The 21,469-nt window shown below is 64.5% G+C and overlaps 1 protein-coding gene across 1 annotated transcript in view; it reads right to left on the bottom strand.

Moving 5' to 3' along the window:
* The window catches only part of MYBPC2 (myosin binding protein C2), a 32,575-nt gene that overhangs the window by 7,202 nt on the left and 3,904 nt on the right, over positions 1-21,469 (bottom strand). The window contains exons 2-17 of the mRNA XM_074936979.1: positions 18,191-18,262; positions 14,257-14,280; positions 12,919-12,996; positions 10,565-10,713; positions 10,173-10,290; positions 9,201-9,249; positions 7,965-8,024; positions 7,111-7,310; positions 6,509-6,641; positions 5,736-5,860; positions 5,509-5,614; positions 4,768-4,934; positions 3,585-3,750; positions 2,394-2,500; positions 2,066-2,095; positions 1,063-1,202 (exon numbers count right to left, since the gene is read on the bottom strand). Of these exons, the coding sequence (XP_074793080.1) occupies positions 1,063-1,202; positions 2,066-2,095; positions 2,394-2,500; positions 3,585-3,750; positions 4,768-4,934; positions 5,509-5,614; positions 5,736-5,860; positions 6,509-6,641; positions 7,111-7,310; positions 7,965-8,024; positions 9,201-9,249; positions 10,173-10,290; positions 10,565-10,713; positions 12,919-12,996; positions 14,257-14,280; positions 18,191-18,262 (1,724 nt within the window). The remainder of the gene's footprint in view (positions 1-1,062; positions 1,203-2,065; positions 2,096-2,393; positions 2,501-3,584; positions 3,751-4,767; positions 4,935-5,508; positions 5,615-5,735; positions 5,861-6,508; positions 6,642-7,110; positions 7,311-7,964; positions 8,025-9,200; positions 9,250-10,172; positions 10,291-10,564; positions 10,714-12,918; positions 12,997-14,256; positions 14,281-18,190; positions 18,263-21,469) is intronic.

The raw sequence follows: 21,469 nt of genomic DNA, 5'->3' as shown, positions 1-21,469 counted from the left end.
CCCCTAAAGTTCACCCCTAAAGTTCACTTTAAAGCCTGGTTAGGAAGGTCTGGAAATGAACAGAGCTGGGCATCAGGGGGAGGGGTGGCTCAGTGGTAAACCCAGGGTTGCAAGTTCAATCCCTGAGGGGGCCATCTGGGGACTGATGACCTGAGGTCCCTTCCCGGCTGGTGGGGGCCAGGAGAGGGGCTGTGTGCTCAGGGCTTTCTATTGCCCTGGCTTTGATTCAGAGATCAGAAAAAGGAGTCTTATTTTTGTCTCTCTCTGAAGGGTGTGGTTACCTGGATCTGAACTGGTTGATGGATAAATCGCCCTGGGCTAATTGGCAGGATGTTTGGGAGGAGGAAAGTTAAGCCTCTTGTTTTCTCAGGCCAAGAGGCGGCTGGAAATGTATAAAAAAAAACCCTGGGACACGATCCTTCTGCATCGCAGATCTGCGTTGGGTTTCAAGAGGGGGAACCCCTGAGAAATAAGGATGGAGATCCCCAGGCACTGGCTGGCATCACCCCGAATATGGACCTTTGACTTTAACCTATGGACTATTTCCAAAAGGACTTTCGGCAGCTACAAACTCACCCTCTCTGCTGTGTCTCTGGACCTCAAGAAATGGAACTCATGTCTGCCTGGATTTGGATCTTTCAGCCAACTCGCTCTCTTTTCTTTTTTTAATAAATGTTAGTTGCGTTCATAGGAACTGGCTGCAAGCCTGCCTTTGGGCTAAGAGCTACCTTATCGTTCGGCCTGGGGCTTGGTCCTTTGGGATCGGGAGAAACTTTTCTACGAGGAGGGAAGATTTTCAGAATTTGTCACCGTACGTGTGACGCGTGTGTCCGGACGGAGGCCTGCGGCTGAGCTCGCGGGGGGAACGGCCTCGCTTGGACTTCTGAGTGCCCAGGGAGGTGATCCAGAGGCTGCGTTGGGCTGACTTGGTAAATCTCAGCGCTGGAATAGCCACCAGCCTTTGGGGTTCGGCTGCCCCGTTTTGTCTGCGGTTCACCCTAATCGAGTGACCTCGGCTGGCCCCCACGGGCACCTTCATCACAGCTCAGCCCCAGCACCCACCTGGTCGCCCTTCATCCAGGTGACGGTGGGCGCGGGCTCCCCGGTGATGGGCACGTCCAGCCGCACCTTGTTCCCCGCCACCACGATGATGGTGTTCTCGGCCATCTTCCCCAAGCAGTCCAGGTGGATTTTGGGGGGTTCTGGGGGGGGTGCAGAGGGTGAGGGGTCGTCCCCCTGCCAGCCAGGAAAGGCCCAATCCCAAGATAGGGAGATCCCCCAACTCATCCCCCTGGCCCTGGCCCCTCCGAGCTCCCCCATTCCCGCACCCCTGTAACCCCAGCCCCTCCCACAGCACCCCCCAGCCCTGTCCCCCCATTCCCCCAGTCCCATACCGCTGTACCCCCAGCCCTGTCCCCCTGAGCTCCCCCAGTCCTGCATCCCTGCACCCCCAGCCCCTCCAACAGCACCCCCCAGCTCTGTCCCCCCATTCCTGCACCCCTGTACCCTCAGCCCCTCCCACACACCCCAGCCCTGTCCCCCCATTTCCCCCAGTCCCCTACTCCCCAGTCCCATCCCCCTGTACCTTCAGCCTCTCCCACAAACCCCCAGCCCGGTCCCCCATCCTCCTCAGTCCTGTACCCCTGTATGCCAGCCCTGTCCCCCCTGAGCTCACTCAGTCCTGCACCCCTGTACCCCCAGCCCCTACCATACACCCCCAGTCCTGAACCCCTGTACCCCCAGCCCCTCCCACACACCCCCAGCCCTGTCCGCCCCATTTCCCCCAGTCCCGTACCCCCCAGCCCTGCACCCCCGTACCTCCAGCCTCTCCCACATACCCCCAGCCCTGTCCCCCATCCCCCCCAGTCCTGTACCCCTGTACTCCCAGCCCTGTCCCCCCAGAGCTCACTCAGTCCTGCCACCCTGTACCCCCAGCCCCTCCCACAGCACCCCCAATCCTGTCCCCCTCAAAGGGGAAGGGGCAACCTCGCCCCCCAGACCATTTTCTCCCTCCGCCTCCCCCATGCCCCCACTGTCCAGGCCTGAGGCCAGGGGAGAGGCTCACCTTGCTTAGGGACATACTCCACCTTGATCTCTATGGGGAGGAGAGGAAAGGGTTAACAGGGCCCCCAGACCCAGGGAAAGCTCCCCCCTTCCCACTCTCCAGAACCCCAGCGCTGCGAGCTTCCCTCCAGCAGTGCCCCTGCCGGGGTCCCCAGCACTGCGAGCTTCCCTCCAGCAGTGCCCCTGCCGGGGTCCCCAGCACTGCGAGCTTCCCCGCAGCAGTGCCCCAGCCAGGGACCCCGATGCTCCGAGCTTCCCTGCAGCAGTGCCCCAGCTGGGGTCCCCGGCACTGCGAGCTTCCCCCCAGCCGTGCCCTGTCCTGCACTCACCCAGGAAGTTGAGCTTGGCGGAGAGCGAGAGGGCGAACCCGTCGGGGATGAAGGTGTAATCGGCCTCGTCCTCTGGCCTCACGTCCTCAATCACCAGTTTGTGGAACCTTAGGGGGAGGGGCAGTGTTGGGGGGGCGGTTTGGTTGCTTGGGGGGCATTGCCCCCGTTCCTGACTCCCAGTGCTGCAATATTCCCCATAACAGTGCCCCCGTTCCTGACCCCCCAGTGCTGTGATCTTCCCTACAGCAGTGCCCCCGTTCCTGACCCCCTGTGACAAAGTGGGGTTTTAGTCATCCTGTTATGTTGCATGTGAGTCTTACTGTCCTATACTGATACTGTGTGTGCCTCAGTTTCCCTGTGAGCTGCACCAATACTTAGCTGGTGGGAATTGGGTGTGTGATTTTGGTGAGGCCCTCAGGGCAGCTATTTGCACCTGTGTAACCTGGGGGGGGGGGTGCGACCAGGTGACAACTTTGGCCTGGGAAGCCAGACAAAGGGAAGGAAGAAGGGCATGAATGGGGGTGTCGGAGATCAGGTGGCCGGAAGCTGGGGGTCTGTGTGGGGGGACTGGAAGTGGGGAATCCAGGGCATCTGGCCCAGGACTCCCAAGCTGGACTGTTCTGAAAGTCCCTGATATCTGTGCTAACAAGCTCTGTTCTAAGCCATGTTCCTGTCGGCTAAAAAACCTTCTGTGTCCCCGGCTGGCTGACGGTCACGGCTGGCTGCAGAGTTGGGGGGCAGGGCTCCCTTGCTCCCCAAGGACCACCCTCCCCCCCGTGCGGCCTCGCTGCGGGAAGCGCCGGGTGGGGCAGGGGAGGCTGGAGGCACCGGGGTCAGACCCAGGAAGAGGGAAGCTGGGGCAGCGTCTTGCCCCAGGGGCAGTAGCTCCGAGAGCGGAGGGTCCCCCCACGACCTGCTTGGCTGCATAGGGAGCAGATCCAGAGCATCGCCCGGAGACGCCGTGACACCCCCCAGCATTGCGAGCTTCCCTGCAGTAGTGGCCCTGTTCCTGACCCCCCCAGTGCTGTGAGCTTCCCCGCAGCAGTGCCCCCGTTCCTGACCCCCCCAGTGCTGCAATCTTCCCCACAGCAGTGCCTCCATTCCTCACCCTCCAGCACTGCGAGCTTCCCCGCAGTAGTGCCCCTGTTCCCCACCCCCCAGCGCTGCGTGCGTCCCCACAACTGTGCCCACCTGCCCTTGTGGGTGATGTGGATGCGCTTGCTGGGCCGGACCTCCACGCCGTTCTTGTACCATTTGCCCGTCACCTTCTCGTCCGACACCTCGCACTTGAACTCGGCTTGTTCGGCCGCCTTGACGGTGAGATCCGCAATGTCCTGGAGCACCTCCAGCTGCTTTTCTGGGGGGCGGGGGGGGCGACGAAATGGGACGGTTCTTAATGTTTTCTCTGAGTACTGGGTGGGTGCCTCAGTTTCCCCTGTGCATTTCTTAAGTCTCTAGGTGATGGGATAAGGGGGGGTGATTGTTGCAGAGTCCTAGAGGGCAGGTGTGATGCCGACACCCTGTCTCCTGGCAACTGATGGCTGTCATACATATAAAGGGAAGGGTAACCACCTGTCTGTATACAGGGCTATAAAATCCCTCCTGGCCAGGGGCAAAACCCTCTCACCTGTAAAGGGTTAAGAAGCTCAGGTAATCTCACTGGCACCTGGCCCAAAATGACCAAGGAGGGGACAAGATACTTTCAAATCTGGAGGGGGGGAGAAAAAGGGTCTGTCTGTCTGTGTGATGCTTTTGCCGGGCACAGATCAGGAAGGCAGCCTCACAACCCCTCTTAGTTAGTAAGTCATCGAGCCAGAAATGCCTTAGATTTCCTTTGGGTTTCTTTAATTAAAATTCTTCTTTTCAGAGCCTGGTTGATTTTTCATTGTTCTTAAGATCCGAGGGTTTGGGTCTGGGTTCACCTGGACCCATTGGTGAGGATTCTTACCAAGCCTTCCCCAGGAAAGGGGGTGCAGGGCTTGGGGGGATATTTTGGGGGAAAGACGTCTCCAAGTGGGCTCTTTCCCTGGTCTTCGTGTAAGACGCTTGGCGGTGGCACCATAGGGGTCAAGGCCAAGGCAAAGCTTGTACCCTGGGGAAGTTTCTAACCTAAGCTGGTAAGAATAAGCCTAGGGGGTCTTTCATGCGGGTCCCCACATCTGTACCCCAGAGTTCAGAGTGGGGAAGGAACCTTGACAATGGCCCTGGTCCAGAGCACCACGCCTGTGACCTCCGTGACAGGGGGCAGGGTGGGGGGCGGTCCTGGGACAGTCCCAACCCACCCCCCTCCCGGCCTCTACCATGGCCTGGCCTGCCCCATCTCCAACCCCCCCCACGCCCTGTTCCAGCCCCCTCCCTTCCCTCCGGCCGGTACCTTCAACCACCAGCTCGGCCTCGGACTGGCCCCCGTTGGTCATGACCTTGTACTGGCCGCTGTCCTCCAGGGTGGCCTCGTTGATGATCAGATAATGCTTTTTGCCGTCTTTCTTGAAGCGGTACTTGAAGGCCGTGTCGCGGGTCAGCTCCACCCCGTCCTTCATCCTGGGGCGGCGGGGGGTGGGGGGAAGAGATCAGAGTGTTGGGGGGGGTGGGATGGATGGTCGGAGAGAGGGGTGGACGCAGACAGGGCGTTAGGGACAGGGCTGGGGGCGCGGAGGGACAGACGGACAGGCAGGTGGGCGGGCGGACAGATGGATAGACAGAGGGGCGGGCGTGGGGACGGGTGGACATGGGGATGGATGGGCGGGCGGACGTGGGGACAGACGGATGGCTGGGTGGGGGCAGGGGGAGACAAACGGGCAGACGGGGGGTGGGAGTGGGGGCAGACGGATGGACAGGGGGCGGGCGTAGGGATGGGTGGACGTGGGGATGGATGGGCGGGCGGGCGTGGGGACAGACGGACGGGCAGATGGGGAGCGGGGGTGGGGGCAGACGGACGGGCAGATGGAGGGCGGGGGTGAGGGCACACGGACAGACGGGGGGCGGGCGTAGGGACGGGCGGACGTGGGGATGGACGGGCGGGCGGGCGTGGGGACAGACGGACAGACAGGGGTGGGGGCAGACGGACGGGGCTGGGGGCAGACGGACGGACAGGTGGACCTGCCGGGGCCGTTACCACATGACTTGGGCTCCCTCCTCGGACACCTCGACCTCCAGCTCCACACGGTCGCCCACGAACACCTGATGGTCGTCCAGGCCCTTGGTGATCACCACGGGCGGCTCTGCGGACGGACGGACGGACGGAAGTGGGACAGTCAGGCAGAATCGGGGGAGGAGCCTGTTCCCCTCCCCCGCCAGGGCTTCCTCCCCCCCACGCCGCCAATCCCCCCCCCCCACGCTCACCCTTCACGAAGAGCTCGGTGAACAATTTCTCGTCTGCCACGGCGCACTCGTAAGCCGCGTCGTCGGCCAGGGTGCACTTGTTAATGGTCAGGATTCGCTTCTTGCCTACGTTCTCAAAGACGTACCTGGGGGGCGGGGGGGGGGTCAGAGGGGAGCCTGCTTTGGAGCGGCCCCCAGCCCAGGGCCCCCCAGCCCAGTGCCCCCCCCAGCCCCCCGAGCCCAGGGCTCCCCAGCCCAGTCCCCAGCACTGCACCCAGCCCTGAGCCCAGTGCCCCCCAGCCCAGCGCCCCCCAGCCCCCCGAGCCCAGGGCCCCCCAGCCCAGCCCCCAGCACCCAGCCCAGCACCCCCCCAGCACTGCACTCAGCCCCTCCAGCCCAGCACCCCCCCAGCCCTGAGCCCAGGGCCCCCCAGCCCAGCCCCCAGCACTGCACCCAGCCCAGCACTCCCCCAGCACTGCACCCATCCCTGAGCCCAGTGCCGCCCCCCAGCCCAAGGCCCCCCCAGCACCCAGCTCCACCCAGCACCCAGCCCCCAGCCCAGGGCTCCCCAGCCCAGCCCCCAGCGCCCAGCCCAGCACCCCCCCAGCACTGCACTCAGCCGCCCCAGCCCTGAGCCCAGTGCCCCCCCCAGCCCAGGGCCCCTCAGCCCCCAGCCCAGTGCCCCTGCAGTCCTGCGCCCAGCACCCACCAGCCCAGTGCCCCCAAGCCCTGCGCGCCCCAGCCTAGCACCCAGCCCCCCCGAGCCCATCACCCCCGCAGCCCGGCCCGCTCACTTGGCGCTGGGTTTGATCTCCTGCCCGTTCTTGTACCACTTGATGGGCAGGTCGGGGTCGCTGATCTCCACCACCAGCTTGATCTTGTTGCCCTTGTCCACCTGGTACGCGGGGTCCAGCTTCCTCGTGAAGGCTGCCGGGGGGGCGGGTGCAGGAGGCTGAGCGGGAGTCGGGGGGGGTCTCGGGGGGGATGGGGAGGTTCTGGCAGGGGCTGGACACACGGGGGAACTTGGGGCTGGGCTCTGGGGGGCAGTGGGGGGACCCTGGGGCTGAACTTGGGGGGCAGTGGGGGGGTCACTGGGGCCAGGGCTGGGCTCAGGGGAACAGTGGGGGGTCCCTGGGGCTCGTGGGGAGTGGGGGCGCTGGGAGGACACTGACACCCTGGGGCAGGGGGGGTCGCGGGGGGGGTCCCAGGGGCTGGGCTCGGTGGGGGGTATTGCTGGGACACACCCAGCTGGGCAGGGGACAGGCTGGAACCGCCCTAAGGGTTGAGGGGGGGCGTTCTGGGGGGGGGGCAACCAAGACTGGGGAACAGATGGATCCCCGCCTACCCCCACCCCAGCCAGGTGCCCCCCCCAGTCCCATCCCCCGCCCCAGCGGACCTGCGCTCTTCTTGACCTCCACCTTGGCCTTCTTGAGCCGTTTCAGCATGCCCCGCAGGTCCGTGATCCCATACTGGAAGGCGATTCGCTCGTATTCGCTCTTCTTCGTCACCCCCTTGAGCAGCTCCCAGATCTCGGGGGGGAAGGCATCCTCCTCGTCATCCTTCTTCTTCTTCTTCTTCTCCTCCACCTGCACCTCCCTGGGGTGGGAGTGGGCAGGGCGGGGGGGGGGGAGGGTCAAAGCGGAGCCGGAAAAAAAAAAACCCTCCACCCACGAACTAGGCCTGATTTTTGACAATGCCGAGGCCTGCCTCAGTTTCCCTCTGAATTTGCGGGATGAGGGGTGTCCCCTGGTGGCTGGGGGGGATTAACAGAGTCATTAATGATCTCAGCAGAGGGGCCACAACCGCCCCACACCCCCCGCCCCACAGCTGAGTGATCCCCTCCTATCAGCAGGGCACCCTGAGGTGTGGGGCGGATGTGGGACCGGAGCTGGAGACCCAGGGGTGGCTTGGCCCAGACAGAGTGTCTCCCACTCCGCCAGGGAGCCCTGGGGAGGAACGGGGGGTGCTGGCCCCGGCTGGGCGTTGCGGGAGTCACAGGCCTGCCCCGCTGGGACCGGGGGGGCGGGGTGGGGGGCGGGCTGCAGTGCCGGCCCACTACAAGGGTCGCTCCCAGGAGCCTGGGGCTGGACCGGGGCAGAGACAAGAGCCCAGGACCATGGGACAAACAGACAGACAGACCCACCCAGCGCCCCACCCCAGGGACAGACGGATTGACGGACAGACCCACCCAGCGCCCCGTCCCAGGGACGGACAGACACTGCCCTCCTCCCCCGAACCGGGGGCACCTACCTCTTCTTTAGCAACCCACTGAAGTCCAGCTCCCCGGCCACCTTGTCCTTCCCCTCCCCACTGTGGAGAGAAAGAGAGTCTCACCCAGCCCCTGGAGCAGGGCCTGGCCAGTGGGGGGCGCTGTGGGGAGCAGGGCAGGGCACTGGCTATAGGGAGCTGTGGGGCACTGGTTGTGGGGCACTGGCGGGGAGGTTATGGCGGACGCTGTGGGGCACTGGTGGGGGTAGTGGGGGATGCTGTGGGGAGCTGGGGGGCACTGGTGGGGGGAATTGTGGGGGATTCTGTGGGGGCACTGGTGGGGTATGACGAAGTGGGACTGTTCTTAATGTTTCCTCTGAATACTGTGGGGGTGCCTCAGTTTCCCCTAGGCATTTCTTAAGTCTCCAGGTGGGGGGATAAGGGCGGGTGATTGTTGCAGAGCAAAGGGCCAGGGTCCATAAATGGCGACACTCTGTCTCCTGGCAGCTGATGGCCTGGGCCCTTCCCCCTGCCAGGTGAGAGCTAAAGGGCTGGAAAACTAAGGGATCCGGTGCCCTCCTGCCCCGAGAAAGGGACAAAGCCCGGGGGGGGGGCTGGAGGGGGAGTCAGTTGGGGGCTGGCTGGGGACGAGGAGTGAAGGGCAGACGGGGTTGTCTGGCTCCCTGCCCCCCAAGACGGACCTGACTGAGGGGTCCTGGTCTCTGTACCTACCAGCTCTGGTTTAGACCATGCTCCCGTCAGCTAATAAACCTTCTGTGTCCCCGGCTGGCTGAGAGTCACGTCTGACTGTGGAGTCGGGGGGCAGGATGCTCTGGCTCCCCCAGGACCCCCCCCCCCGTGTGGACTCGCTGTGGGAAGTGCGGGGTAGGGCAGGGGAGACTGGAGGCTCCGGGGTCAGCCCCAGGAAGAGGGAAGCCGGGGCAGCGTCTTGCCCTGGGGACAGTAGCTCCGAGAGAGGAGGGTCCCCCCGAGCCCTGGCTGGGTCATAGGGGGCAGCTGCAGAGCATCACCCGGGGACGCCGTGACATGGGGGGAGTTGTGGGGATGCTGTGGGGCATTGGTGGGGGGTTGTTGGGGTGTCACGGCATGTGGAGAGTTATGGGGGATGCTGTGGGGCGCTGGCGGGGGGTTGTGGGGGATGCTGGGGGGCGCTCTGGGGCGCTGGCGGGGGGTTGTGGGGGATGCCGTGGGGAGCTGGGGGGCGCTGGCGGGGGTTGTGGGGGATGCTGGGGGGCGCTCTGGGGCGCCGGCACTCACGTCCGTTTGAAGGCCTGGAGCACATTGTCACTCTCCTCCGTCTGTGGGGCTGGGAAAGAGGGTTGGGGACAGTATGACACCCTGCTCCAGCCCCCATGATCCCTGCCGCCGCCCCCCCCCCCCATATACACCTCTGCTCGGGCCTCCATACCTCCGACACACGACCCCCAGTGCTGGGGGGGGACTACATTATGGTGGGTCACATCAAAGTGGCCTGCCGCGGCGGGGGGGGGGGGTGGGGGGGAGTTATAGCAGCTCACCAGGTTTTCTGCCATTCTGGGCGGGTCTGTGGGGGGGGGGCCCTGGGCTGGGGGGTGTCTGCGTGGGCAGGGGGGTCCTGGCACTGGGGAGGGTCTGGGTGTGTATGCGGGGGGCTCCCTGCCTCAGGGACTTTCTGGGGGTCTGCTTGGCCTGGGAGGAGTTTCAAGGGGGCTCCATCTCCCAGGGACTTGGGGGTCTCCCCAGCCTGGGGAGCTCTGGGGGCGGGGGTGTTCCTGCTCTGGGGGCATGTCCCTGCTCGGGGGGGGGAGTTCATTCCTCACCCAGCCTTGGGGGGTGCTCTCGGAGGTGTCCCTGCCCTGGGGAGTTTTGGGGTCTCCCCAGCCTGGGGTGGACTCTGGGGGGCGTCCCTGACCCGGGGGTCTGTCCCTGCCCTGGGTTTGGTGTCTCCCCAGCCCGGAGGGTTCTGAGGGGGATGTCTCTGCCCTGGGGGGCTTTGGGGGTCTCCCCAGCCTGGGGGAGCTATGGGGGTCTGTCCCTGACCCGGGGGCTGTCCCTGCTCTGGGGGGTTTGGGGTTCTGAGGAGTGTCCCTGCCCTGGGGGGGTTCAGGGTCTCCCCAGCCTGGGGGGGTTCTGGGGAGTGCGTCCCTGACCCAGGGAGTGTCCCTGCTCCGGGAGGTTTGGGGTCTCTCCAGCCTGGGGGGTTTGGAGGGGGGTGTCGCTGACCCGGGGGGGTCCCTGCCCCCCGCTCACCCTCCACGTCGATGTTGAAGGTGCACGTGTCGCTCTTTTCCTTGCTCGCCACCTCGCAGCGATAGTCGCCCCGGTCCCCGATCACCACCTTCCCGATGCGCAGCTCGAAGGTGTACACCTGGGGGGGGGCAGTGTGTGGGTGATGCTGTCCGTCCGTCCGTCTGGGCGGGACTTGGGCTTGCTCCCGCCCCCCACCCCCGCCGCTGCCCCGGCGTCTGGCGGGCGATCGACCCAGAGGGACACCCACAAAGCCAGGGGACCCCCCAGGCCAGGCGGGGCCTGGCTGCCCAGACAGAGCCCATGGGGGACAGAGGGGCTGGGCTAGGGGGCATGGGGGGGGCTGGACCTGCACCCGTGAAGCCCCCTGCCCCCCGCCCCAGCCAGCCCCCCACCTTCTTCTCCTTGTCGAAGGTCTCCTTGAACTGGAACCGGAGGCCGCTCTTGATGCCGAGTTCCAGCCACTTCCCCTTGAACCACTTGATGCTCGGCTTGGTGGAGAGCTGGGATCCGTCCACCTGCACCTCCAAGGCCACCTCCTTCCCTGCGCGGGGGAGGAGGGGGGCAGGTCAGCAACCCCCCTCCCGCCACCCCCACCTCCACCTCCTCCAGCCGCAGGCAGTCCGCCAGCCCCCACCTCCTCTGGCCTGAACCCCTCAATCCCCCGACCCCCTCTGGCCAGAGCCCCCCCATCCCCTGACCCCCTCTGATTAGTGACCCCCCAATCCCCTGACCCCCTCTGGCCAGAGCCCCCCCCATCCCCAGACCCCCTCTGATTAGTGACGCCCTGTGACAAAGTGGGAATGTGCTTTATGTTTTCTCTGAATACTGTGTGTGTGCCTCAGTTTCCCCAGTGCAGTTCTTAAGTATCTAGGTGGGGGGATAAGGGGGTGTGATTGTTGCAGAGCCCTAGAGGGCCAGTGTGATGGGGTCTGCACAGAGAATGGCCGATGCCCTGTCTCCTGATGGCCCTCTCCCCCCCCCCGGCGCAAGGTGCCAACTGAAGGTGTTGGAGAACTGTCACGGCGTCCCCGGGCGATGCTCTGGAGCTGCTCCATATGGAGCCAGGCAGGACTTGGGGGGGACCCTCCTCTCTCGGTGCTACTGTCCCCAGGGCAAGACGCTGCCCCAGCTTCCACCTTCCTGGGGCTGACCCCGGAGCCTCCAACCTCCCCTGCCCCACCCCGCGCTTCCCGCAGCGAGTCCGCACGGGGGGGGGTCCTGGGGGAGCCAGTGGGTCCTGCCCCCCGACTCCGCAGTCAGACGTGACTCTCAGCCAGCCGGGGACACAGAAGGTTTCTTAGATGCCAGGACCCCTCAGTCAGGTCCGTCTTGGGGGGCGGGGAGCCCAGAGCCCCATCTGGGCCTCCCTCCATTTCCCCAGCCAGCTCCAAACTGAAAAAGTCCTGCCCCCTGTGACGAAGTGGGGGATTTTCTTGGTTTTTCCAATGGTTGCATGCTGAGGGGGTGGGACTCAGTTTCCCTCCGTGTTACTGAGGTGATGGGAGAGGGAGTTTCTTGGTACAGGGGACCGGCGAGGGACTTGGGACCCCAGCCAATGGCCTGGAGAACGGAGACCCCAGCGACTGGTGGCCGGGAGGCCCCGCTCGGGGGTCACAGCCGGGTCCGGCCAGTGGGAGGACAATGGGCTGTGAAGAGAGGACCCCGGTGACCTGGCCAGCCGGTTCCAGCCAGAGGGGCCAGAGGACAGAAGAGGGGAGAGGGGGCCCAGGCGACCCTGTTTACCTGGAGAGAAGACGATAGACAGAGGGGGGCTTGGGGCCGGTGATCTCAGCTGCCCAGCTGGGAAGCAGGGGGGCTCGGGGCTGGAGAGGGGAGCAGGCAGAGCCCCCCTGGATGCAGGAGAAACTGGGATGTGCTGGGCTGAGGGAGGCCAGGCCTGCGAACCGGAGAGTTTCCTGTGCTGGGTTCAGACGCTCAATAAACCCTCCTGTTTTACGCTGGCTGAGAGTTGCTCCAGGCTAGAGAACAGGGGGGCATTATTCCCTCTGGGGGTGAAGGCCCCAGGGGTCTGGAGCGAAGGGACTCCCTGCGGGGGCCCACAGCAGAGACCTCCGTGCTAAGGCTCAGGGAGGTGCGGTTCCAGGAGGCAGAGGGGCTTAACCCCCGAGAAAGTGAACCCCCGAGAAGGGCTGTCACACTGAAGGGGGTTCCCCGCACGGACCGCACAGGGCCAAGAGTGGGCACGACCTGGGAGTCCGTGACGCCCCTCCTCTGGCCTTTGTCTCTTTCCCAGGCCAGGAGGCCACCTGATCTCTTTGTTCTCCCACCCCTTCAGTTGGCACCTTGCAGGGTGGGGCCCAGGCCATCAGGAGACAGGGTGTCGGCCATTCTCTGTGCAGACCCCATCACACTGGCCCTCTAGGGCCCTGCAACAATCACACGCCCTTATCCCCCCCACCTAGATACTTAAGAACTGCCTAGGGGAAACTGAGGCACGCACCCAGTATTCAGAGGGAACATTAGGAACATTCCCACTTCATCACCCCCCCCACAATCCCCTGACCCCCTCTGGCCAGAGCTTTTCCCAGCCCCCGACCCGCTCTGATTAGTGACCCCCCCCAATCCTCTGACCCCCCTCTGCCAGAGCTCCCCCATCCCTCAACCCCCTCTGCCCCAAGCTTTTCCCAGCCCCTGACCTCCTCTGGCCAGAGCCTTTCCCAGCCCCCCATCATCCCCAGGAGCCCCCGAGATCTGCCCCACCCAGGCGGATGCCCCCGAGTCCTACCGCACTCCACAAGGATATGGCCTGGTTTCTGCAGGAACAGGCTTGGGGTCTCATCCGGCTTGTCCTGGGGCTTGGGGTCTGCAGCAGATGGGGAAACGGGGGTCAGGACAGGGAACCTGGGGCTGCCGCACAGTGGAGGGGGGCCGGGGCTGTGGGGGTGCTGGGAGGTCCCAGGGCTGGGATGTAGTGGGGGGGATGGGCCGTGTCTGGGTGCCAGGTTCCTGGGGGCTGGGATGTAGTGTGGCGGGGTACGGGGCATGTCTGGGTGCCAGGTTGCCGGGGGCTGGGATGTAGTGAGGGGGCCGGGGCAATGGGGGTGCTGGGAGGTCCCAGGGGCTGGGATGTAGCGGGAGTGGGGGGCATGTCTGGGTGCCCGGTTCCTGGGGGCTGGGATGTGGCGGGGTACGGGGCCGTGTCTGGGTGCCGGGTTCCCGGGGGCTGGGATGTGGCGGGGTACAGGGCCGTGTCTGGGTGCCGGGTTCCCGGGGGCTGGGATGTGGCGGGGGCACGGGGCCGTGTCTGGGTGCCGGGTTCCCGGGGGCTGGGATGTGGCGGGGTACGGGGCCGTGTCTGGGTGCCGGGTTCCCGGGGGCTGGGATGTGGCGGGGTACGGGGCCGTGTCTGGGTGCCGGGTTCCCGGGGGCTGGGATGTGGGCGGGGTACGGGGCCGTGTCTGGGTGCCGGGTTCCCGGTGGCTGGGATGTGGCGGGGTACGGGGCCGTGTCTGGGTGCCGGGTTCCCGGGGGCTGGGATGTGGCGGGGTACGGGGCCGTGTCTGGGTGCCGGGTTCCCGGTGGCTGGGATGTGGCGGGGTACGGGGCCGTGTCTGGGTGCCGGGTTCCCGGGGGCTGGGATGTGGCGGGGCACGGGGCCGTGTCTGGGTGCCGGGTTCCCGGGGGCTGGGATGTGGCGGGGCACGGGGCCGTGTCTGGGTGCCGGGTTCCCGGGGGCTGGGATGTGGCGGGGTACGGGGCCGTGTCTGGATGCCGGGTTCCCGGGGGCTGGGATGTGGCGGGGTACGGGGCCGTGTCTGGGTGCCGGGTTCCCGGGGGCTGGGATGTGGCGGGGTACGGGGCCGTGTCTGGGTGCCGGGTTCCCGGTGGCTGGGATGTGGCGGGGTACGGGGCCGTGTCTGGGTGCCGGGTTCCCGGGGCTGGGATGTGGCGGGGTACGGGGCCGTGTCTGGGTGCCGGGTTCCCGGTGGCTGGGATGTGGCGGGGTACGGGGCCGTGTCTGGGTGCCGGGTTCCCGGGGGCTGGGATGTAGTGGCCCGAGGAGGGGGGATGTTCCCTGCCAGGCGCGCGTGCGAAGGCCACGTCCCGTCTCAGACCCGCTCACCTGCTGGGTGCTCCTCTGGGGCTTCTGAAAAGAAACCAGGATTTGGATCAGTCAGAAACTCAGTATCCAGCCCTGTCCCATCCCAGCCCCCCGCCCAACCCCCGATGGGAGGAAGTGTGGGATTTCCTCAGTGCTGTGTGTCACGGGGTCCCCGGGCGATGCTCTGGAACTGCTCCCCATGAAGCCAGGCAGGACTCTGGGGAGTCTCCTCTCTGGGAGCAGCCTGTCTGCAGGGCACACAGCTCACCCGGCTCCACCTTCCTGGGTCTGACCCCCGAGCCTCCAGCCTCCCCTGCCCCTCCAGGCGCTTCCCACAGCGAGTCCGCCCAGGCGGGGTCTTGGGGGGGCCAGAGGGTCCTGCCCCCCACTCCGCAGTCAGACGCGACTCTCAGCCAGCCAGGAAAACAGAGGTTTATTAGACGACAGGAACATGGTCTAACACAGAGCTTGTAGGTGCAGAGACCCGGACCCCTCAGCTGGGTCCATTTTGGGGCCAGTGAGCCAGACAACCCCGTCTGCCCTTCACTCCATGTCCCAGCCAGCCCCACACTGAAACTCCCTCCAGCCCCTCCTCCTCTGGGCTTTGTCCCTTTCCCGGGCCAGGAGGGCACCTGATTCCTTTGTTCTCCAGCCCTTTAGCTCTCACCTTGCAGGGGGGAAGGGCCCAGGCCATCAGTTGCCAGGAAACAGGGTGTCGGCCATTCTCTGTGTCCAGCCCCCTGCACACACCTGCCCTCTAGGGCTCTGCAAGGATCATACACTCTTACCCCACCCCCTAGAACTGCCTAGGGGAAACTGAGGCACCCCCACACTATTCAGAGGAAACGTTAAGAACAGTCCCACTTCGTCACACTGTGTATGAGCAGTGTGTGTGTGTGTGTTTCTCCTGCATGTAATGAGGGGGTGGGAGCGCGGGGGGGGGACAGGAGGGCTCTGTGTCGGAGGAGGGGCTATTAACCTGGGAATGGTGCAGGGGAGTTTTACTAGTTTACTGTCTTCTGCTAACACGGGGTGTGCCTCAGTTTCCCTGGGGTGCTGCACCAACACTAGCTGGGGATGGGAAACAAGGGGGTGACTTCACTGAGGGGTGATACCTGCTGGCCAGCACAAAGGGTGGCGGTTTCCCTGCGTAACCTGAGCCCAGGAGGGGATGGGGCCAGGTGACACCTTCTGCCCGGGAAACTGGACAAAGGCTGGAGGGAGGGGGGTGGCTGGGGGAGGCGGCTGGAGGGGGTTTCAGTTTGGAGCTGGCTGGGGAGAGGGGCTGAATCCCAGAACCGGGATCTGGGCTCCCCAACCCGCAAGTGGGACCTGACTGAGGGGTCCTGGTCTCTGTACCTACAAGCTCTGTTTTGGGCTGTGCTCCTGTCGGCTAATAAACCTTCTGTGTTACTGGCTGGCAGAGAGTCCCAGGGAATCGCAGGAAGTGGGGGGCGCAGGGCCCTGACTCCCCCACACTCAGTGACAACTGGTGTCAGCAGTGGGATGTACTGCACCCCACGGACGGCGCTTCCTGCAGAAAGTGACTGGGGAGCAGTAAAACGAAGGGGGATTAACAAGAACCAGGCGTGCTGACGGCTCAGAGAGGAGCTAGGCTTAACCCCTGGGAGTGGGTGACCAGCGAGAAGGACTGTTGCAGTAACGGGGTCCCCCTGGGGACGGCGGCGAGCGGTTCCAGGGTCAGAGGAGTCTGCCGCTCGATCCTGGGAGAGAGGTGGTGACCTGGAGAAGGGCTGGCACAGTCGGGGTTCGAGTCCACAACAACTTGGGAACAGCGGGGAGATGTATAACCACCACCTTAAGAGGGAGCTGGAGGAAGAGGATCGCTCGGAGGAGCTGATCCCTGCCCCGGAGGGAAGCAGCCTGGCAAGAGCGAAGAGCAGAGAGCCCCCCACTGCGGTGAGTGAGGGGGGACTCAGGTCTGCCCGGAGCTTTGATCAGCGCATCCTGGCCCAGTGGAAGGAAGGGGAGGACCTAGATGAATTCCTGATGGCCTCTGAGGCGGCCTGCAGGCTGCACAGGGTTGACCCTGCCGACAGGCTCCGGTTCCTCACCCCCTTACTGGACCCCAAAGCCGTGGGGCTGTCCGGCCGAATGGAAGGGGAGGAGGCAGGGGACTATGAACTGCTCAAAAAGGCCCTGCTCCGTGGGTTCGTGCTGACGCCCGAGGTGTACCGGGAAAGGTCCTGGAGTCAGCGTAAAGCCCCAGAGGTCACATATCTGGGACTGGCCCTCCGGATGGAGGGATATGCCCCCAAGTGGGCAGAGGGGGCCCAGACGAGGGAGGACCTGCTTAACCTGAGTGGGCTGGAGCATTTCCCACCGGACCTGAGGCTGTGGCTGGAGGACCCGCGACACGCAGGGCGGCTGGCTGAGGAGCTCGTGAAGAGCCGGTCAGGGGCTGGCAGGGAGGAGTCCCAAAGGAACAGACCCGCCCCGATGCAGAGAGAGAGTTACCCTGGGACCCCCCAAAGGGGGAAAGTGGAGAACCCCCTCCCAAGGGGAACAACCGGCCTCAGGACCAACCGCCCGGCTCGAGGGGACCAACGGGACGTGACTTGTTATTACTGTGGCCAGAGAGGCCACATACGGACCCAGTGCCCCCGTCTCCAGGACAGACTGAGCAGACCGAACCCGCACAGGGTTAACGGGGCAGGGACCCAGTCGGAGGAGGGGCAGGCTTCCCAGGCATGGGGGGCTGGCAGCTTACCCACTGCATAGGAGGGAGGAGTGCCCCAGACCAGCTCCTCTGGGGGGCTTGATGACCCTTGAGTAGGTCTATTCCCACAGACAGGAGCTGGCTCCTCGCTGGAAACAATCCCCCTCTCTGATCGGCTCACCCCTGCCCAGCGAGCTGAGATCAGGGGGGTGCGGCATCCCTACCGACAGCTGTTTCCCACCCAGCCTGGACGCACTAATCTGACTGTCCGCCGGGTGCAGGCTGGGTCGCACCCGCCGATAAGATGCTCCCCCTTCCGAGTCACAGGGAAAACTGCTCAGGACCTGGACAGAGAGGTCAGGGACATGCTGGCTCTGCGGGTGATCCAGCCCTGGGGCCTCGCCGGTGGGGTGCTGGTCCCCAAAACAGACAGGTCGGTCCGGTTCTGTGTGGACTATTGGAAGCTCAATGCCATCACTGTGTCTGATGCCTACCCCATGCCCAGGCCTGACGACCTCCCAGACAAGCTGGGGGGAGCTCGGTACCTTACCACCGTGGATCTTACAAAAGGCTGCTGGCAAGTGCCGCTGGGTGCAGATGCCCGGCTGAAATCGGCCTTTATCACCCCCTGGGGCTCTATGAGTTCCTGGCCCTGCCTTTCGGCCTCAAGGGGGCGCCGGCCACCTTCCAACACGAGGGGGGGGAGGGGTAAACTTTTTGGCCCAAGGGCCACATCGGGGTTGCGCAATTGTATGGAGGGCCGGGTGGGGAAGGCTGTGATTCCCCAAACAGCCTGCCCCTCGCCCCCTATCCGCCCCCTCCCACTTCCTGCCCCTGACTGCCCCCCTCAGAAACCCCGACCCATCCAACGCTCCTTGTCCCCTGACCACCCCCCCCGGGACCCCCCATCCAACCTCCCCCTGCTTCCCATTCCCTACTGCCATGACCCCTATCCACACCCCCACCCCTAACCGCCCCCCGGGACCCCAACTCCCCCTGCTTCCCATTTCCTGACTGCCCCCCCCCAGAACCTCCGCCCCATCCAACCACCCCCTGCTCCGTGTCCCCTGACTGCCCCTTGGGACCCCCTGCCCTTTATGGGTCCCCCTTTGGTTTCCTGCCCTTCCCCCCCTTCCTGCTGGGATCTCCCCTCTTCCCCAAATCAACATTGGCTTGTTTTCACCACAAAGCGCCCTGAGAGCGGGGCGGGAAGCATCCCCCCTTGGGCATTATGCCCCCCGCCCAGGACCACCCCAGCCCATCCCCAGCTCTGACCTTTTGGAGCTTCTGGGGCCTCTTTCGCCTCCTCTTTCTTCTTCTCCTCTTTCTTCTCCTTCTTTTCGGCAACTAGTGGCAGAGACACGGAAAAAGAATGTCAAATGGTCTGGCTGGGGTCAATGCAGGGGGAGCTGGGGGAAACTGAATGACCTGGGCTATCTTGGAGTCCGTCTGGATTGTCTCTTATGGCCTTGAACCCTTGGGCTCTGCTCAAACATGTTCACATTGCCAGGCCCGACCACCTGATGCCCAAGAGTTGCAAAAGAACCGGCCAAGGATCTCTCCTCGCCATGGATGTTAATCTTTACCAAACCCCGGGTGATTCTAATGGGGCCTGCTAAGGGAGCTCCAAAAGGGGGATGGGCTATTCCGGTTGCCCTGCTGGCAATCCCAGGTAAAATAATGGAACGGCTTATTCGAAACTCTGTCAGCAAAGAGTCAGAGGCTAAAGCTATTATTTCTGCCGGGGCGGGTTGGCCCGCAGCCAAACCAGCTGCTATCTTTGGCCCGGGGTGCTGAGCTGGCTGGTAAAGGGGGAATCTGTGTTCCCAGCGTAGACTTGACTTTCTCCGAGGCGCGTGCAAAGACCTGCGTGATCTGGAATGGACACGGCTCAGGGATTGAGCCCAGGCTGCCTGTCAGCGAGCGGCGCCGTTTCAAGCGGCAACCCCTGGGGATCAGCTCTGGGGCCGTTGCTAGTTACGAATGAGCTGGCCGTGTGGTTTGCAGAGGACACACTGAGTGGGGGGCAGGGGGCAGCGAGGCAGACGGGTTGGGGTTACAGCGTGAGCTGAATTGCCGCAAACCGACAGAATGGGCTTTAACACAGACAAATACGGGGAGGGGGGGATCTGGGACGGGGGAACTTAGGGGGCTCCATGGCCTGGGGTGCAGGTCGGCTGGGAGATAGCAGGGCCCAAACTCCCAGGGAGGGGTGGGGGTCCATCCAGGCCAGGGCCTGCCCACAGACCATTCACAGTGAGGCTACCCTGGGGGTGGGGCCCTCGCACCAGGACCTGCCCCAGCGCACACGCACACGTGTGTGCAGAGACGCACACACCGGTCCATCCATCCCCGTGCACATGGCCCTCTAGCCAGCCCTCCATGCACGCTGGGACACCTGTATGAATCCTGTGTGTGACTCAGTTTCCCTCTGCACTTTGTGTTGCCCCCTGGTGAGTGCCGAGGGGTAACCGCTGCTCCTGGCGCCGCCCAGAGACGTGCGGGGTGGGGTGTCACCGCTCTGGTTCGGGGGACGATGGGGCGGGAAAGAACTGGCTGAACCGAGCCAAATCAACAGAGGGTCCAGAGAGCCAATGGCAGCCCCCAGGACTGAACAACGGGCCGGGGGTGGTGGATGGCATGGCCAGTGGGCACTGGGAACTCGGCCTGGCCCTGCTGGGGGCCCCGGGATGGGCAGGGGCTAAGAGCTGGCTTTGGGGAGAGGCTGAACGGCTCCCCGAGATGACCAGGGGTCTGGGGCCCTGCAAACCCCGGACAGGGACCCCGCAGACAGAACCAGGCTCTCCCAGGCAGCTGGCTCGGTCGGATCTGGTGGGCAGAGCTCCCGGGGGCAGCGGAGTGGGGGGCTGGCAGCGGAGTGGGGGGCTGGCACCTGGGGGCTCAGTCTCGGGGGTGGGGAGGCCGCGTGGCCGGTCCTGCAGGCAGAGCGGGACCCCCCGGGGCGCTGGCACTGACGGGGGCTGGTCCAAACCTGGGGTGTAGCCCTGACCCTGTGGATGTGTGGCACAGACACACCCTTTATCCCTCCCGCCATCCTTCCCTCCATCTATCCGCCTTTACACCCCTCCATCCATCCCTCCATCTATCTGCCCTTCCCACCCCTCCATCCACACCCCTCCATCCATTCCTCCATCTATCTGCCCTTCCAGCCCTCCATCCACACCCCTCCATCCATTCCTCCATCTATCTGCCCTTCCCACCCCTCCATCGCACCCCTCCATCCATCCCTCCATCCCTCCATCTATCTGCCCTTCTCACCCCTCCATCCACACCCCTCCATCCATCTGCCCTTTCCACCCCTCCTTCGCACCCCTCCATCCATCCCTCCATCTATCTGCCCTTCCCACCCCTCCTTCGCACCCCTCCATCCATCCCCCCATTCCTCCATCTATCTGCCCTTCTCACCCCTCCATCCACACCCCTCCATCCATCCCTCCATCTATCTGCCCTTCCAGCCCTCCATCCACACCCCTCCATCCATCCCTCCATCCCTCCATCTATCTGCCCTTCCCACCCCTCCTTCGCACCCCTCCATCCATCCCTCCATCTATCTGCCCTTCTCACCCCTCCATCCACACCCCTCCATCCATCTGCCCTTTCCACCCCTCCTTCGCACCCCTCCATCCATCCCTCCATCCCTCCATCTATCTGCCCTTCCCACCCCTCCTTCGCACCCCTCCATCCATCCCCCCATTCCTCCATCTATCTGCCCTTCTCACTCCTCCATCCACACCCCTCCATCCATCCCTCCATCTATCTGCCCTTCCAGCCCTCCATCCACACCCCTCCATCCATCCCTCCATCCCTCCATCTATCTGCCCTTCCCACCCCTCCTTCGCACCCCTCCATCCATCCCTCCATCTATCTGCCCTTCTCACCCCTCCATCCACACCCCTCCATCCATCTGCCCTTTCCACCCCTCCTTCGCACCCCTCCATCCATCCCTCCATCCCTCCATCTATCTGCCCTTCCCACCCCTCCTTCGCACCCCTCCATCCATCCCCCCATTCCTCCATCTATCTGCCCTTCTCACTCCTCCATCCACACCCCTCCATCCATCCCTCCATCTATCTGCTCTTCCATCCCTCCATCCACACCCCTCCATCCATCCCTCCATCTGCCCTTGTCACCCCTCCATCCACACCCCTCCATCCATCCCTCCATCTATCTGCCCTTCCAGCCCTCCATCCACACCCCTCCATCCATTCCTCCATCTATCTGCCCTTCCCACCCCTCCATCGCACCCCTCCATCCATCCCTCCATCTATCTGCCCTTCCCACCCCTCCTTCGCACCCCTCCATCCATCCCTCCCTCCCTCCATCTATCTGCCCTTCCAGCCCTCCATCCCCACACCCCTCCATCCATCCCTCCATCTATCTGCCCTTCCCACCCCTCCTTTGCACCCCTCCATCCATCCCTCCCTCCCTCCATCTATCTGCCCTTCCAGCCCTCCATCCCCACACCCCTCCATCCTTTCCCCCATCTATCTGCCCTTCCCACCCCTCCATCGCACCCCTCCATCCATCCCTCCA

The sequence above is a fragment of the Natator depressus genome, chromosome 23 (assembly GCF_965152275.1).
Source record: "Natator depressus isolate rNatDep1 chromosome 23, rNatDep2.hap1, whole genome shotgun sequence".
NCBI classification, from domain to species: domain Eukaryota; kingdom Metazoa; phylum Chordata; order Testudines; family Cheloniidae; genus Natator; species Natator depressus.
The sequence above is the reverse complement of the archived record's forward strand: the minus strand, read 5'-3'. Positions and strand labels throughout refer to the sequence as shown.